General features: G+C 26.6%; 1 protein-coding gene across 1 annotated transcript in view; it reads left to right on the top strand.

Moving 5' to 3' along the window:
- The first annotated feature begins 4435 nt into the window (after positions 1–4435).
- LOC101240231 (post-GPI attachment to proteins factor 3) overlaps positions 4436–18623 on the top strand; it is a 35246-nt gene continuing 21058 nt past the window's right edge. The window contains exons 1-2 of the mRNA XM_065809827.1: positions 4436–4767; positions 9802–9954. Coding sequence (XP_065665899.1) covers positions 4537–4767; positions 9802–9954 — 384 coding nt within the window. The 5' untranslated portion in view covers positions 4436–4536. The remainder of the gene's footprint in view (positions 4768–9801; positions 9955–18623) is intronic.

The following is an 18623-nucleotide window of genomic DNA, read 5'->3' as shown; positions in this document are numbered from 1 at the left end:
AACGATTTTTGCATTAAAAGAAACTATTGCATTGTCTTTTGAGCATAAAGCCATTGAAGAAGTTTTTATTTAATTTTAAATTTATTTGAGTTTTCATGCTATATGTTTTTATACAATGTTATATCTGAAGATATTATTGGCTTGGCATAGGAATAGCTACAAATAGTCATTAAGACTAATCCAAAGTAGCGTCCGTTATTGACCAACATTTTTGCGTACGAAGTACTACTCGAGCGCTGAGTGAAAGGATTTGAACCCGGCGGTGGAAGGATTTGAACCCGTATCGTACATTAGCCCGGGTTTTAATTTTTCCTTTGACGCTCTAGCCAACTGAGCTATCCAGCCACGAATATATATATATATATATATATATATATATATATATATATATATATATATATATATATATATATATATATATATATATATATATATATATATATATATATATATATATATATATATATATATATATATATATATATATATATATATAGACATGAAAATAAGTTTCTTTTAAAAAATTATAAAAATTATAAAAACAAATGACCAGTCCAAATTTATCCTAATTCTAAAGAATTCTTTTTATGATTTTTATCTAATGAATTATCTAATGTAGTTGATGCAACTTCCTGGTTGCAAAATACTACAGTTATTACATAATTAATTATAACAATTTTCAACTTCCTGTGAAATAATTTTTTCTATAATTTGAAAATTTTTTTATGTTTAGACATTCTTCCTGATGAACCTACTGATGGTGAAACACAGTGTTGAAACAATCAAAAATTAGATAAGTGCTTTTACTAATTTATTACACAGGTCAACAAAAAAAAATTTTTTTCTGGTGCCGAGCAAACAATTTATTTTTTGTATAGCATTTCTCATTTTGATTTCAAATATGTAACTCTTTTTTTACCATCAGGTCAAGTAGTAAAGATATTTAGGTTCAAATCTTAAGTATTTAGGGTAAAGTCCCTAATATTGTCGAAAAAAAGTTATTCAAAAGTATGTCAACCTGGGTCTCAAAAGAAGCGTATTTTCATAGAGATTTTAGAAAACATAAATATTTTTAATTAAAATTTATTTAAAAAAAAATTATGTGAAAAAATGCTAAAGACTCTTAAAAAAAAGTCAACAGAATGTTATTCACCAAAAATACACAAAATACTTATTTTTATTACAAATGAATAACATTTTTAAAATCTCTGAAAATACGCTTCTTTTGAGACCCAAGTTGACATACTTTTGAATAACTTTTTTTTCGACAATATTAGGGACTTTACCCTAAATACTTAAGATTTGAACCTAAATATCTTTACAACTTGATTTGATGGTAAAAAAAGAGTTGCATATTTGAAATCAAAATGAGAAATGCTATACAAAAAACAAATTGTTTGCTCGGCACCGGAAAAATTTTTTTTTTTGTTGACCTGTGTTATTGCTCTGTTCTTTTAGGACATTGAGCACTCTGTTTGTAGAATACACTAACATAATTTATATATATATATATATATATATATATATATATATATATATATATATATATATATATATATATATATATATATATTATAACTCTTTAAAGGTATCTTAAAATTTAAATGGAATAAAAATAAAAAACATGGTAAGGGGGCATTCCAGAAATTAGTACTTGCATATTGAAAGAAATGGCGTTCTTTTTATAGAAATAGAAAGGAATTTGAAGAGGAAGTAGTATTGTAGATCATTTTCTTTATTAATTACTGACAGAAGTATTTAAGGAGATAAAAACTTATTAGTTACTTCTTGCCACAAATAATTGATTAATTTCGACGAAAAGTCTATTAGTATTATAGAAGTCTGTTATGATTATTTTCAGAAAAATCTATATCTTGTAATCCACTCTCAATGTTTACTAAGTTTAAGTTGTTCTGTTATATTATGTGATGTTAGGAGGCATCCATAAAGTACGCACGTTGTTAAACCACTGATTTAGGTTACCCTCTTATCACATGGCGGGGCATTCCAGAAATTGTCATGGTGCCTTTGGCTGGAATAAAAACAACACGGTTAAAGTAGAGGTAGAGTATTTTAAGAGAAAAGTGAGAGAGTCCATGGAAATACAGTATCACCAGTGTTCTCCAAATGAAAGCGGTTTGAATGAAGACGACGGTGATTACGCCACATCGTCGTTTTGGAAAACTTATTTTTCTTATTTAAGACGTAAGAAAACATTACATTGAAGTTTTATTTGTTTGTTTTTTAACGGTTTTTTATATTACTTAAATAACGAGGGTATATACCCCTAGAAATATTGTATTTTAATATAAAGAAATTTTATAATATAATAAAAATATATTAATAATATATAATATATGATAATTTCTGTTATAGTATATACTATAACAGATGTTTCAACTCAATTATATTAATAAAAAACATTTCTTTTAAAAAACGTCATTTTAAAAACTTGTCAAACATCGCCGATAGAACGAAATATTCTTAAAAAGAAAATTTTGGGAATTTTTAGGAATTAAATCGTATGATATAAAAATTATTTAAATTTCATACGCTTTACAATAATCATGTTCATTTGTAGCATTCAGCTTTTAATTGTGTCTTTTATTTTATAAAATTTAATTTTGATAAATTGAAAATCCTAATATTATTCCAAAATGATTACACCTGTTTTAGTATTCGTGGTTAATAATATTTTTATTTTTATATTACTAACTTCGGATATTATTTTGACAAAAATTATTTTGATCACAAGTAATCTTTTTAGTTCAAAAAAACATATCTGTTAAATTGGTAAATATATTTTTAAGTAACATTTAAAAAATATTATACAATTTACTCTTAATTTTGCATTTTTAATCATTGACAATATTTAGTTTAAATATTGTCAATCTTTAAAAATTTAAAATTATGAGTTAAGTTTATTACTGTTATTTTTATTGCTGTTAATGCATGTAATTATATTGTTTATAACAATGATATTGTCGCTAAAATTTATTAACTATATCATTATTATAAACAATACATAATTTAATAGCAATAACTATTACCAGTATTAAAACTTTTTAATTAAAAATAAAAAATTACAATTATTACGTTATATATTATTGTCTGAAGTTCCGTATGATTCCTGTCAGACTTATATACTCTATGTGTTGTATATATATATATATATATATATATATATATATATATATATATATATATATATATATATATATATATATATATATATATATATATATATATATATATATATATATATATATATATACATATATATATATATATATATATATATATATATATATATATATACACATATATATATATATATATACATATATATATATATATATATATATATATATATATATATATTTATATATATATATATATATATATATATATATATATATATATATATATATATATAAATTAGTAAAAACACTTATCTAATTTTTGAGTACTTCAACACTGTGTTTCACCATCAGTAGGTTCATCAGGAAGAATTCTTCCCGATGAACCAACTGATGTTCATCAGGAAGAATTCTTTCTGATGAACCTACTGATGGTGAAACACAGTGTTGAAATAATCAAAAATTAGATAAGTGTTTTTACTAATTTATTATTGCTCTGTTCTTTTAGAACATTTAGCACTCTGTTTGTAGAATGCACTAACATAATTTATATATATATATTTTAAATAAATTGTTTTAAATATCATTATTTAGTTCTTCAATTCAGTTAATTTTTTTAAAATTATTTATGTACTTTTTTACTTCCACTTACAAAAAATTTATTACAAAAACTTTATAAAACATGCGGATACAATTATAATATTTTAAAATAAAATAATATTTTAGTTGCGGATCCAGCAATTTTTGATTACTTCTAGATATGGAACAAACCTTCAACATTTCTGTTTATTATTGTTTCAATTAAGGATGCTTTGTAAAAAAAACCCTATAATTTTGGCCACAACTGTCCCAAACATGAGAGCAATAAAATGATAAAATATTTTTTTTACTATTTTCAAATAACTTTATATTCATTGATAAATTCTAGATTTTATACAATAATCTTTTAGCCTTCAAAAAAAACGACCTTATAAAATTTGTAACACCCTCAAACTTAGGGAGTAGGGGGGGGGGATATAGTCATAATTTTTGAACACTATTTTGAGCTATTTGTATGAAACTTAAAATTTATCAATAAATATAAATTCATTTGAGAATATTAAAAAATTATTTTATCAACTTGTTGCTCTCATGTTTGAGGCAGTTGTTGAGTTTGCTCTATGTCTTGAAGTTAGCACCTCAAACATCAAAAATTGCTGCCCCTCAATTTGATAGAGTCAGGAGTTAATAGTTGTTAGCAATCACTTGTTTATACAACTTGAGAATTTTATTAATTATAAACATAGGTTTTGTGTTTAACACTTCTTAGAGCTTTTACAGGTAAAAACTAATAATTGAAATATATCTCATGCTTTGATAACAGATGTTGATATGTTTTTTTGGTTATTAAAGGTGAATGATTGTTTTAATTCTGTTAGTTCTACCATATACTGTAATATGTTCATTGGGTGACAAAGAGACAATATTTGTGAGATGTGTAGAAAAGTGCCTTAAGAGTGAGGCTCACAAAAATGATCATAGTTGGTTTCAATGGGAGTTAAACCGAGAATGTCAGTACAACTGTATGATGATCATTACCAAAGCAAAGGAAAAGAACAAAATGCCAATATTTCAGTACTTTGGAAAGGTTAATATTATTTTTAACATTAACAACGTTAATAATATTATTTAACATTAATAATTTAAAAATTGGTTATTTTTAAGGTGTCTCTTAAAGATTGTGGTGATGGATTTTATATTATCATGCTTAATATGTGTCATAGTATATATATATATATATATATATATATATATATATATATATATATATATATATATATATATATATATATATATATATATATATATATATATATATATATATATATATATATATATATATATATATATATATATATATATATATATAATAATATGTTTAGTAACAAAGATGATGATACAATCCTTGAATTGACTTTTTACTAAAGTTTTTCAAAACAATAAATTTTATTTTAAACTTTTTAAAATCTCTATTCATTAAATTTCATTATTATGCACACTTTGATTATTTATTTATTTTGAAGATGTTCACTTATTTTTAATACTCTTCACAAAAAAACAATCCTTAAATTCCGCATTATCCAAACAATTTCTTTAAAACTATTAAATTCATTGGTTTTTCTATTAGAAACTCTAGTTCTCACATTCTTTAAACTCTAGTTCTCACATTCTTTAAAGTTCTTGTTATTTAATAACTTAAAAAATAAATAACATCGAAACTTAATCAATTTAATTTTTAGCACAAGTAATGTAAAGATTTGACAATAAATTAATAAACAATAAATAACTTAACAACTACAACTTTCATTATTTGTTCTAGTATTACAACAAAGCAATAAGTTGTTGTAATATGTTCCAGTAATATGTAACAGTAATTTGTTACAGTAATATGTTCCAGTAATTTATTTCTGTAATATGTTATTATATATTACTAAAAGAAACCCTGTCAAACCATCTTTATTACCTAATTGTTCAAATTTGCCCTTCACAAATATTTTAAATATTAACTTTTAATGATGGTCAAATAACTTTTAATTCATTAAATTCTACATTTTGCAAAGTTCACTAGATCTAATTGCTTTTTGTGAGACTAGTTTAAATTTGTTTGTTCCATCTCCAATTGTTATATGCTTGGACTGGTTATATACTTACATATCAATTTATCTATTTGTTATTAAGTTAGGTTTGAATCTACTGACTATTTTGATTATTTTGTTATTGATGACTTTAATGTTCATTGCACTGAATGACATGGCTATAGTATTAGTGACTTTTTAGACTCTAAAGCTCAATATTTTTTGTCTTTTATATTTTCTCTATCTCTTATTTAGTTAAATTTTATTTAAAATTTGTTTTCTAGACAACTCTAATCAATTACTTTCACTTTTTTATTAATGTCTTGTCTCTGACTCTTACTTGTGCTCAGTTTTTTCTTTTTGTTGTTTAAATCGGTCAGATAATGCTACGATTTCACTAAACTCTAGTACTTGTTCTTTTTGAGATGTCTAAAGAGTCATAAAACAAGAATCTGCGCCACTTCCATTAAGTTTTTGGAAGGAATTTTTATTTCTTCATCAGGAATGGAGAGGTTTGGAACTAGCTGTTTCAAAATGTTTGTCTAAAATAAAAATAAATTTAATAAAATTGAAATTAAAAAAAAAAAAATTATCATAAAGCAGTGTTTGATGGTATTGAATGGAAAGTCAAATGGAAATGGAAAGATGGAAGCGATCTTGAATGACTGTTTAATAAACTTGGACAATAGGAGGTATCATAATATGTTTAAGTAGAATATGAAGTTCAGGATTTGATCAAGCAGAAATGATTACTTGAGTAATATGAAAACATGATGGGACTGCCCAAAGGATAATTTTCTTTAATGGCTGTAATTCAAAAAAATAATAAAGATAATAAAAGTTTGACCTATTTTGGATTGGAAAGAGGCTAACAATTCGTGGCATGTACAAGTGATGCAGTTGTATGCATTGATAGTTTGAGAGAATGGGAAACAAACCAACAATCATGAATCTATGCAAGGTTTATCTCCAGTTAGAAACCAAGGATACCTTTGGTTGTTCCAAACTGTGGTTTTTTGCAACATAAGGTATTGTTTGACACAACTTGGTTTTGAATTGAATGTTGCACCAATGATTATGAAATCCATTGTGAACACCATTGTTGACCAAGATGAGTTGGTAAAGAATGGAATATTTTCTTACATGGATGACATTTTTATTGATGAGAATTTCATAAGTTTTGATTATGTCAGGAGACACGATCGAGAAAAATATGGTTTGGAGAACAAAGAAGGTGAACAGATTGTCAATAATGGGGTTTATGTGAGAAAAGTTGATGTGGTCTAGAGGGAAGCGATTTGTAGAAATCCTAATAAAGTTAACCAGGAGAGTAGTTAACCACAAGCTTTTCAGTTTGTGGATAATTAGTGGGTCATTTACCAGTGTATGGTTGGTTAAGAATGGTTTGTAGTCTTTTGAAAAGAAGAGTTTGATGAAGAGTTGAGACTCTAGTTTTTGATAAGAATAAGTAATATGCTCTTCAAGAAGTCTGTGCTGAGGTAAAAGTTGCAACCCAGCTTGTGGTGATTGGGCTGTGTGTGGCATAAAGGGAATGGTGTGTGCTGATTAAAGTTCTTTAGTGATGAGTGCTGTTATTCAAATTGTAAATACAACTGTGGAAGATGCAACATGGTAGAGTTATTAAAAAACCATTACATTATGAATAACTTTTAATTGTTGATCTTTTCTAAAGTTTTTATTTTATGCGAAGGCGTTAAATAAAATAAAAAATTAATTAGGGTTGCTTAGAAAAAACAAATTTTGTGTAAATTTTAAACTTAAAAGAAATTAACATTTTTTATTAGTAGGCATGTATTTTTTATGATAAATTTAAATGTTTGAAACTATTTTTCCATGTCTTTCTAAAAATCTTTTAAAATATTATTTTTTCAAGTTACTTTAAATTTAGTTAAATCTTCTCATTGCAATGATTTAATTGCTTTATTATTTTTTGTTTCTTTTTTAGAAAAGAATTGTTTAAAAGCTTTTTTTTAAAACTTGACTTACTAATCAGAGCATGAAATGATTAAAAATTACTTTTTTAAAACTTTTTGAAAAAAATGTGTACAATTTAAAAATATATATATTTTTTCAATAATTTAGTTTCACTTTTTAATAATTCCAATTAAATTTGTTCATTTATTAAACAATCATTAAAAGCGTTTTGCATAACTTTAATCCCTAAAAACGTTTCTAAAGATAAATTTTAAAGTAATTCATTTCAAATGCAATTAAAAACATAACAAAAAGTAATTTTCATTTTGAGTTTAAGTTTTTTGAGTTTTATTTTAAAGCTTTTATATTTTCTTTTTCGTAAGGAATCATTTTCTTTGTTTTTTAGTTTTTATAATTTTTTTCTAGTTTGAGTTTAGCTTAGCGTTTCTTTTTCAGTGCATTTTTGAAATGTTTAAATCATCAAAACATCTAAACAGTCCTGTTCAAGTTGTCAACAACAAAAAAATTATTTGTGTGGTCAACAATAGTGCTCAATTGCAGGCCATTCCTGTCCAAGCCTGTTATGGAGCATTAGTTGCAGATTATGAATCCATTTTATGTATATATAAGAAAACTGGACATTTTGGAGCGAGTCGAACATTGAACTTTGTTTGTGAAGTGATACCCAATGCTACTAAAAAGGAAGATCAAATGATAATAAAAAGTTGCAAATTGTCAATTCAATAAGTTAGTCGATAGGTCCAGTGCCTGTACAGTGGGTAAAAGGTAATTTATATGTTAAAGAAAATTATGAAAGATTAGCCATGGATGTCATGCATTATAGAACTGAAAAATGTCTGAGTATAATAGATTGCAGACCTTTAAGATATGCAATGTGGTGAGAACTATCAAGTTCATATGGAAATGTTGCCATAGTACGAATTTCCCATCTTACCTTTTGTAAACAAGGAGCGCTGTCTGAAATATTAAACAACAATGAGGCAATATTTAAGACTGAATAAATGAGAAGTTTCCTTAATAGCTAAGGAGTACATATTGTGTCTTGTAGAAAGAATCTATCGCACAATAAAAAGAATATCAGAACAATCGAAAATATTAATACTAGAAGCAGTGTATTGATACGATGTTGCTGTTGAAAAATATATAGTTGTTAAATTGGTATCAAGGGATTAAGAAAAAGAAATCTGGCAAAAAATGGCACAAATGGAAACTTCAAAACTGGCAATAAAGTTTGGTTAAAACCACCTAGTGCAAAGTGCCGTACCATGTGGTAGCCAGAATTAATAACCAAAGATGTTTCACAACAAATTGTAGAAGTGGATGAAGTTCCGCGTCATGTGAAACACAGCAGACCTCAAAATGAAGCTCAGCCATTATGCCTTATTCCTGACAAAGAAAAAGATGTAGGCAACAATTGTAAAAAATTTGTGGAAAACAGTAAAGACCAAAGTAAAGATGTTTCTGAAGCAAGCAAAATGCAAATTGAAGCAAAGAATAGCCTTCAAGAAACCAAGGTGCCTTTGAAACGAAATGATCGAGAGTAATGCATACTTAAAATATATATTGGTTACTATTTGTATGACCCTTAAGGGTCAAGGTGACGTGTGATTAGATTGTGTAAAATGCTACAATATTCTTTGTTAAGTAAATTGTAATTTAAGTGGCTTTTTAATTGATAATTATTGTAAATATTTTTGTACAATTTAAGTGTAATTATAGTATGTTTATGCGGGTTTCAATGGTTATTTTTGAGGTTTATAGATTTTTATAAATTGTGAGAATTTACAAGAGGTTTTCATTGAGTTAAGAGAAGAAAAACTTTTTAATTTTAGTGTTTGCGTTTATGTGAGAAAATTATACATCACCATTATGAACCATCATCACAATTATGTAACCATCACTACCATTAAGTAACCATCATCACCATTTTGTAACCATCATCACCATTATGTAACCATAGCCACCATTATGTAACTAAACTAATAAGCATTCTAGTTATTGATAAAACAAAAAATTGAAAAATGTTTTATAAAAAATGACATTAAAAATTAAATGTAAATAATCACCTAATTTTTGAATATTTTTTTTAGTGGCCCTTCTATCGCTTTATGGGGCTGCAAGAACCAGCTGCAGTAATATTTTCTGTAATGAACTGTTTTGCTCACATCCACTGTTGGTTTATATACAAGGGTTCTGTAAAAAAAAGTTTTGAATTTTACAAAATCACACAAATTAATAATGTGGTAAGTAAATTGTCTTGAAAAATTTTTTCAAGTAAGTTTTTACTAATAAACGACCGGGGCTATGGCCGGGGCCAGGTTTGATAACACATAGCCGCGACTGGGGATGAATTTATGATCAGTGCTGCATTAATATTGATAGATCCTATAAAAATGTTATTTTTAATTGAAATTTATGATATGAGTTATAATTAAAAACAATACTTTTATAGGATCTATCAATATAAATGCAACCCCGGTCATAAACCTGGCTGGGGCTGCATTAAAAATGATAGATCCTATAAAATATTGTTTTTAAATAAAATTCACATCATAAATTTTAATTAAAGATAACATTTTTATAGGATCTATCAATATTAATACAGCCCTGATCATAAACCTGGCCCTGGTCATGGCTATGTGTTATCAAACCTGGCCCCGGTCGCTTACTAGTTTTTACATTTTGAAATTGCATGTTCATTGAGTTCTGCTAAACAAGTGATGCAAGAAAACAGACTTTATACAACAAACTTTGTATAACAGGTAAATTTTATTCAAATAGAGCTGGTTAAATATTATTTTAATATTATAATATCTCTCTGAAACATCACTAGTGTTATAATAAATAATGCTTTCAAAGATCTCTCTCTGAAACATCACCAGTGTTATAATAAATAATTCTTTCATAGATCTCTCTCTAAAACATCACCAGTGTTATAATAAATAATTCTTTCATAGATCTCTCTCTGAAACATCACCAGTGTTAAAATGAATAATGCTTTCAAAGATTTCTCTCTGAAACATCACCAGTGTTATAATAAATAATGCTTTCAAGGATTTCTCTCTGAAACATCACCAGTGTTATAATAAATTCTTTCACAGATCTCTCCTTAAAATTTGATTCTTCATACTTTCTTTTGTTTTCATCAGGAATTGAATTTGAGTTTAAACTTAAACATTTTGCCCACTTTAGTATATATATATATTTTCTATTAATTAATTTTAAAGTTAGCTGAATGTCAATTATACTATTTATAGATTGTCAGTTATATATTGTCATTGATATTGTGTTTCAAGATTTTATATTATCAGTTGTATATTGTCATTTTCCATGTTTCTCTTAAGTGTAACATCATTTTTTTACCATTGGTAGGATGTGTTACTTTAACATCTTCATCAGTTTTGTCTTTTTTCATGGCGTGAATAACTTTAATGCCAATTCATGCCTCAAAAATAATATCAAAATGGTCTAGCATCTTGGTGTTAATTTTGAGGTTTTCCATTACATTATTTATAAGTGTATGAATATTTGTGGGTTGTTCCTTTAAGTAAGTTTATGGTTGTTCCTTTGCTAATAATCAAAGTTTGCATAAACATTGATTCTTCCTAAAGAGCTGCATAAACATTGATACATCTTAAAGTATTTTTTAATTCGAAATTCATTTTATATTTTGTATATATATGCATGTATATTATTTTATATATATATATGCATATGATTTTTATATATTTATATATAAAAATTATTATGACCCACATGATGATGGTGATAATGATGATTATGATGATGATGATTATGATGATGATGATGATGATGATGATGATGATGATGATGATGATGATGATGATGATGATGATGATGATGATGATGATAGTAAGTGACCGGGGCCAGGGCCGGGGCTAGGTTTGATAACACATAGCCATGACCAGGGCCAGGTTTATGATCAGGGCTGCATTAATATTGATAGATCCTATAAAAATGTTATCTTTAAATAAAATTTATGATATGAATTTTATTTAAAAATAATATTTTATAGGATCTATCATTTTTAATGCAGCCACGGCCGGGTTTATGACCAGGGTTGCATTTATATTGATAGATCCTATAAAAGTATTGTTTTTTATTATAACTCATATCATTAATTTCAATTAAAAATAACATTTTTATAGGATCTATCATATCAGTGCTGCATTTATATCTATCAATATTAATGCAGCACTGATCATAAATTCATCCCCGGTCGCGGCTATGTGTTATCAAACCTGACCCCGGCCACAGCCCCGGTTGTTTACTAGATGATGATGATGATCATCATCATCATTATCATCATCATCTTCATCATTATCCTAATCAAGCTTAATATAATCATCATCATCAAGCCTAATATAAAAAATCTCTATCACTTTCATTCCTTAACTTAAGCTCATTCTATCCACATTTTTCACCTTTTTCTGCAGTTGCTATATTATCTTGCAATCAATTTTTGAGTTACTTCCTGATGATAGATTTTCTTCAAGTTTTGCTTACATACTCTTGCTTGATGACAATACAATATTCAATAATTAGTTTTGCAATAAGTCAATTAATTTAGTTAATTTTAGTTAAGTTTATTTTTTATATTGGAAGAAGAAGAAAAATTTTTAAAATAAGTATATTATTTGTTTTCTACTTATATGCGCGTTATTTGGATAAGGTGTTGACTTTGTAAACGGAATTTCTGTGGTTCAAGACCCGGCTCTTTCTGAATTATTTTTTTTTTTCACACACACATGCAGCCGATATGTCAATATTAATAAAATAAAATAGTAATATCAGAAAAATTAATTGCAAAATTTGTGTTTTAATAACATATAAAAGCAATGGGTTTTTAAAATTCGTTTTTAATTTTACTTGTTTCCTACTTTTTTACAAGAACATCTTTATTGAGAACAAGTTTCTTTTTATTTTTGCAAGAAGCTAATGTAAAAAGATCCTTTCTGATGCTAAGCTCTGTTATTCTCAGTTTACTAAATTTTCCGACACTTTGGTCAATTCTTAATATTAATCTTCTGAGGCTTGTGGTTCAGACAACATTTTCATTATAGTCTTACCAAAGTGTTCTCCACAACTCTCTTCAATCCTCACTAAACTATTATTAAATGCTAAATATCTAAATATGGTTCCATTATTAGAGACAACACTCTGATCTCTCCAACTATCCTATGATTAGTCTTCTCTCTAGTATTAGTTTTTTTATATCAAAGTTTTAAAATTGTTAAATCATTTTTTTCTAACCCAATGTTAAGGTCATTCTTGAAGGCCTACACTCTTCATTTCTAGTAACACTATCTTTAATCCTGTATTGTTTCTTATATACAATAATAATCTTCCTGACAGTCTTACATCTAATACAAGTTGGGGAGAGAGGGGTGGGGAAGAATAAAAGTAGGGTTGGGAATTTTAATAAACGAAAAAGGGGAGGGTTCTGTTTGCTGACAACTCAACTTTATACTTTTGATCGCTTAGAACAAGCAGGCAATCTTTAATCTGATCTCACTTCTGTAACAGCTCAAGGCAAGCAGTGCTTGTGGATTTTAACTTCAACCAAACTTAGTTATTTAATGCAAACAACTTTTGCAATATTGTTAACATTCCTATTTTGATGAATAACAACCCTTTTACTTTCAGACAAGGTCCAAAAGCACGTTGTAAATGTAGTTAGACCTTTATCTGCTGAGTCACTCTCCCATTGTTTTAAGGTTGCATCTCTTTCTTTTTTTCTACAAATGCTATCATGATTGCTGCTCAAAAGAGCTATCACATCTAGTTCGATCAACCAATACTCACTCTTGCTTGGCTAGTCATTCAGCAAAGATGCATCCTTTTACTGTACCTGTCCCTCCATGCTATAAAAATTTTTATTCATTTAGTTTTTTTCCTTGCACATCAACAAAATTTCAAAATTTTCACCCATCTTCATATTTTCCTGACTCATACAAGCGGAGTTTAAAATAGCGTAGTTTACTGTTATTTATTTTGTTTACTGTTATAATTTACAGCTTAAGTTATAGTTTAAGTTGCAGTTTAATGAGCAAGTTATGATGTAATGAGCAAGTTATGATGTAATGAGCAAGTTATGATGTAATGAGCAAGTTATGATGTAATGAGCAAGTTATGATGTAATGAGCAAGTTATGTTGCAATGAGCAAGTTATGTTGCAATGAGCAAGTTATGATGTAATGAGCAAGTTATGATGTAATGAGCAAGTAAAAAAAGTAAAAGTAAAGACGCAAATAATACAATATCTAAACAACTTCAACCAGTTGTAGAAAACTACCCAACATGTCCATGCTGAAGATAAATCATTATGTTATTTTTAAAGAGTATTGAATTTTTATTGTAAAAAGCTATAAAACAACAATTAAACAAACTGCAAAGTTTTGACAATATAAAGAGCTTGTTGTTAATATAAAACAACTTTGTGACGCTGTTTGTGTTGCTGTTTTATAAGTAAAGTTTTAATAACATTAATAACATAAAACGCGTCTAAAATAAAACTAATTAAATAGATAGAAATGTTTAAAGCAAAAAAGATACCACGTTTTTTATAATTTATTGCTATTATTATTAAAAACCTAAGTATAATAAATGTACTATTAAAAATCTAAGTATAATAAACGTACTATTAAAAATTTAAGTATAAATAAGTTTTTTATTCAAATGGTTTTTAAGTTAATGCTTTCATTCAATTTTTTCGTTCAAGTTGTTTTGTAATAAAAAGTGAGAAAAAAATTTGATTTAATAATTCGATTTATATTTCGTTAAGTTTGAGTAGTATCTATATGCTATATAATAATAATTTTTCTTTTCTATTAAAATTTTTTAAAATTTAATTTTTGGTTTTAAGGTTTGCAATAATTACTGGTTTAAATTTTGAAATAAAATGTTTCTACTTTAAAAACTATTTTCAAGAAAAAATTTTCAAAATTTTCAAGAAAATTTTCAAGAAAAATTTTCAAAAAAATTTCCAAGAAAAAATTTTCAAAAAAAAATTTGCTATTCAAAATGCTACAATTTAAATAAAATTTTCTTTCTCACTTGCACTATGCTCTAATTATGATATTTTTACTGTAGCTAGAGATACCCTTAACTTGGGGCGGCGTCCGTAATACCACTGGGTATTACGGATGCCGCCCCAATTAAATTTATAATTATTGAACGTTAAAATTTTTTAAATTAAAATTTTTTTTTTTAATTTTAAATTTTAATCGCAAAAATATTTGAGTGAGAGAATTTCACAAGACTTTTTTTAGAAGAATTCTTCTGTTCAAATAGATTTCTTTATAAAAAAATTACTAAAAACACCTTGCATAATTATAGAAAATATTTAATCTTGATATCTCTTTAAATAAAATTTAAATACAAAAAAATGATATTGCGTTTTTCATATTCTATTCAACATTTCTTGTTGAAATAATTTTTATAAATGAAATAATAATTGGAATAGCTTTTTTCATAATCGTTTGACATTTCTTGTTAAAATAATTTTTAGTTAGAAGCTTATATCATGTGTTAACAGCATAAAAGATATATATAGAAACATTTATATGACTAACTTTTGCGAGTTCTTAAGTATATTAAGTATATTTATAGTTATATAGATATACTTAATATACTAAATATTAATTTATCAACTATACTTAGTATAGTTGATAAATTAATATTTGAGTAACTGTAAGTTACTGTAGTAACTTAACTGGTTGTTTTGATTTAGTTTATAAGTAAATTTACTCTGATGTACTTTATCCATTCAGTAAATCAAAATAAATATAACTTTAAAAAGTTTAGGGATGTTAAAAAGAAAAATGTTGAAGCAAAAAAGTTACTGGTTTCTATTAGCATTGATTAACTATTAGAATTTTTTTTTAATAAAAACGAATTTAATATATATTTTAATATACTTAAAGCAGTAAAGTTAATAATATACAGTTGTTGATAAAATAATAATTCAAATTATTAATAATAAGTTCATTTGGTGCAACTTTTTAAAAACAAAGATAAAAACCAGGTGGTCTTGTTAAAAGAAAAGAATGAAGAAAAAATTCGATTTAACGTCTTTTACCTTTTTAAACTTTTTGCTTTAATGACCTTTTAAAATAATATTGGCTTCCACGTAGAGATTTAAAATGATTTTAACTCAAAAGTGCTTTACGTTGAATGAAAATCCCAGCGTGAAAGAGCAAATGAGCATGCTTCTAGTCAAAAGGAAAATTTAGCGTGATGTACTTTAAAAACCCTAATAAAAAAATTTAGACAAAAACACTACTTTTAAGAATTGCCAAAAAAATGCTAAATTAGGAATAAAAATAAACTAAAAAAAAAAGCAAATTGCAAAAATATTTTTTTCAAGAAAAAACTAATTGTGAAGGTGAAAAGTAATCTCGATGTGGGATTGCCATACGCTTTATTCATGATTGTGATATGCTTAATTTGAGCCCTGTATATATATATATATATATATATATATATATATATATATATATATATATATATATATATATATATATATATATATATATATATATATATATATATATATATATAATTAATTAATAAAAAACACTTATCTAACTTTTCTCTAATTAATTATTGTTTTTTACTAATTAATTATTGCTCTGTTCTTTAAGAACATTGAGCACTCTATTTGTAAAATACACTAACATAATTTACATATATATATATATATATATATATATATATATATATATATATATATATATATATATATATATATATATATATATATATATATATATATATATATATATATATATATATATATATATATAATTAGTAAAAAACACTTATCTAACTTTTATCTTCAACTTGAAGTTTCACCATTGCTGGATCATCAGGAAGAGTTCTTCCTGATGATCCAGCAATGTTCTCTTCCTGATGATCCAGCAATGGTGAAACTTCAAGTCGAAGATAAAAGTTAGATAAGTGTTTTTTACTAATTAATTATTGCTCTGTTCTTTAAGAACATTGAGCACTCTATTTGTAAAATACACTAACATAATTTACATATATATATATATATATATATAATATATATATATATATATATATATATATATATATATATATATATATATATATATATATATATATATATATATATATATATATATATATATAATCTGTATTATTATCACTCTATTATTGCACTACTTACTACTACCCTAAAGCTGAGTGGGATTCCTTTTGTGGTTTTCTTTGTGGCGGTCCTTGGGTTGATGTCTTTTCTCTCTCAGATGATAAATGTGCTTCCTACCTAACCTTCATAATTCAGACAGGAATGGAAGCTTTTATTCCTTTTTGCTGGTTCCAAGTCAAGTCTCATTCTACTCCATGGTTTTCACCTTCTTGTGCTTCTCGATGTATAAAGGTGCTGTCTGATGGTAAGCTCCATTATTCTCAGTTCACTAAATCTTGCATCTAATCTCAGAAGTTAAGCTCTAGAGACTTTTGGAAAATCTTAAACAGCGTCAATATCAAGGGTAGGTTTAACGTTGTATCTCTCATTTATAGGACTCATCTTATTACCTCTCCCAGAATAAGGCTGAACTATTTGCAAAGAATTTTTCTTCTAATTCAACTCTCCAATCTTATGGCCATTATCTTACTTTCATTCCAATTGTGGTCCAGACAATATTCCTGTCACAGTCTTACAAAATTGTTTTCCAGAACTCTCTTAAATTCTCTAGTTAAGTGGAAAAAAGTCTTGTTTTCTTGCCTGCTGGAAAATGAAAATTTTGTCCAAAGTATTTCAAACATTCTGACCCTTTCAATTATCGTCTGATCAGTCTTTTTTCTTTTATTAGCAAGGTCTTTGAGTCTTTGATCAACAAATTTCTCACATCCCATCTTGAGTCAAATAAGTTACTGTCAGACAATCAATACGGTTTTTTGGTTCTCTCGCTCTATGGTTGACTTGCTAACTGCTGTGACTGAAAGATTTTATTGTGCATTAGATGGAGGCAGAGAGGCTAGGGCTATTGCTCTCAACATATCTAAAGCTTTTGACACAGTTTGGCATGCTGGTCTTCTCTATAAGCTTGTTTCATTTGTGTATCTGGGAAAATTTTTGAGATTATCAAGTTGTTTCTTTCTAGACACTTTATTAAAGTCATCTTTGAAGGCCAAAACTTTTCTTCATTTCCAGTAACTTCTGAGGTACCTCAAGGTTCTATCCTTGGTCCTGTTTTGTATCTTATTTACATTAATGATCCTTCTGACAACCTTACACCTAAAGTAGCTCTTTTTGCTGATGACTCAACTTTATACTCCTGTCTTGACAAAAAGTCTTCTCTTTACTATTGCTTAGAACAAACAGCCGATCTTGAATCTGATCACACTTCTGTAACAGATTGGGGCTCACAGTGGGTTGTAAATTTTAACTCCAACAAAACTTGGCAACCCTTTTACTGAGTCCTCTTCTTTATGTCTTCTTGGATTATTGTTTACTACTGACCTTTCATCGAAACCATATATAATATATATGGTATATATATTATATATAATCGATTGCTAAATTAGCACCTGCTAACGTTGCCTTTTTTTATTGTGCTCACCATTTTCTTATTCCTGATTTCATTCTCTACTTTTACAAATCTTATTCATCCCTGTATGGAATACTGTTATCATATTTGGACTGGTTCTTTTAATGATGCTCTTTTTCTTCTAGACAAGGTTTAAAAATGCATTTTAAACGTAGTTGGACCCGCTCTATCTGCTAAGCTTGAGCCGCTTTCCCATCATCATAAAGTTGCATCTCTTTCTCTTTTCTACAATTAATATCGTGGTCACGGCTCAAAGGAGCTATCATCTCTAGTTCTATCAACAAAAGGTCATTCTTGCTCGAATCGTCGTT

This window comes from Hydra vulgaris, chromosome 11 (assembly GCF_038396675.1).
Source record: "Hydra vulgaris chromosome 11, alternate assembly HydraT2T_AEP".
NCBI lineage: Eukaryota > Metazoa > Cnidaria > Hydrozoa > Anthoathecata > Hydridae > Hydra > Hydra vulgaris.
This window is presented reverse-complemented; position numbering and strand designations above follow the sequence as displayed.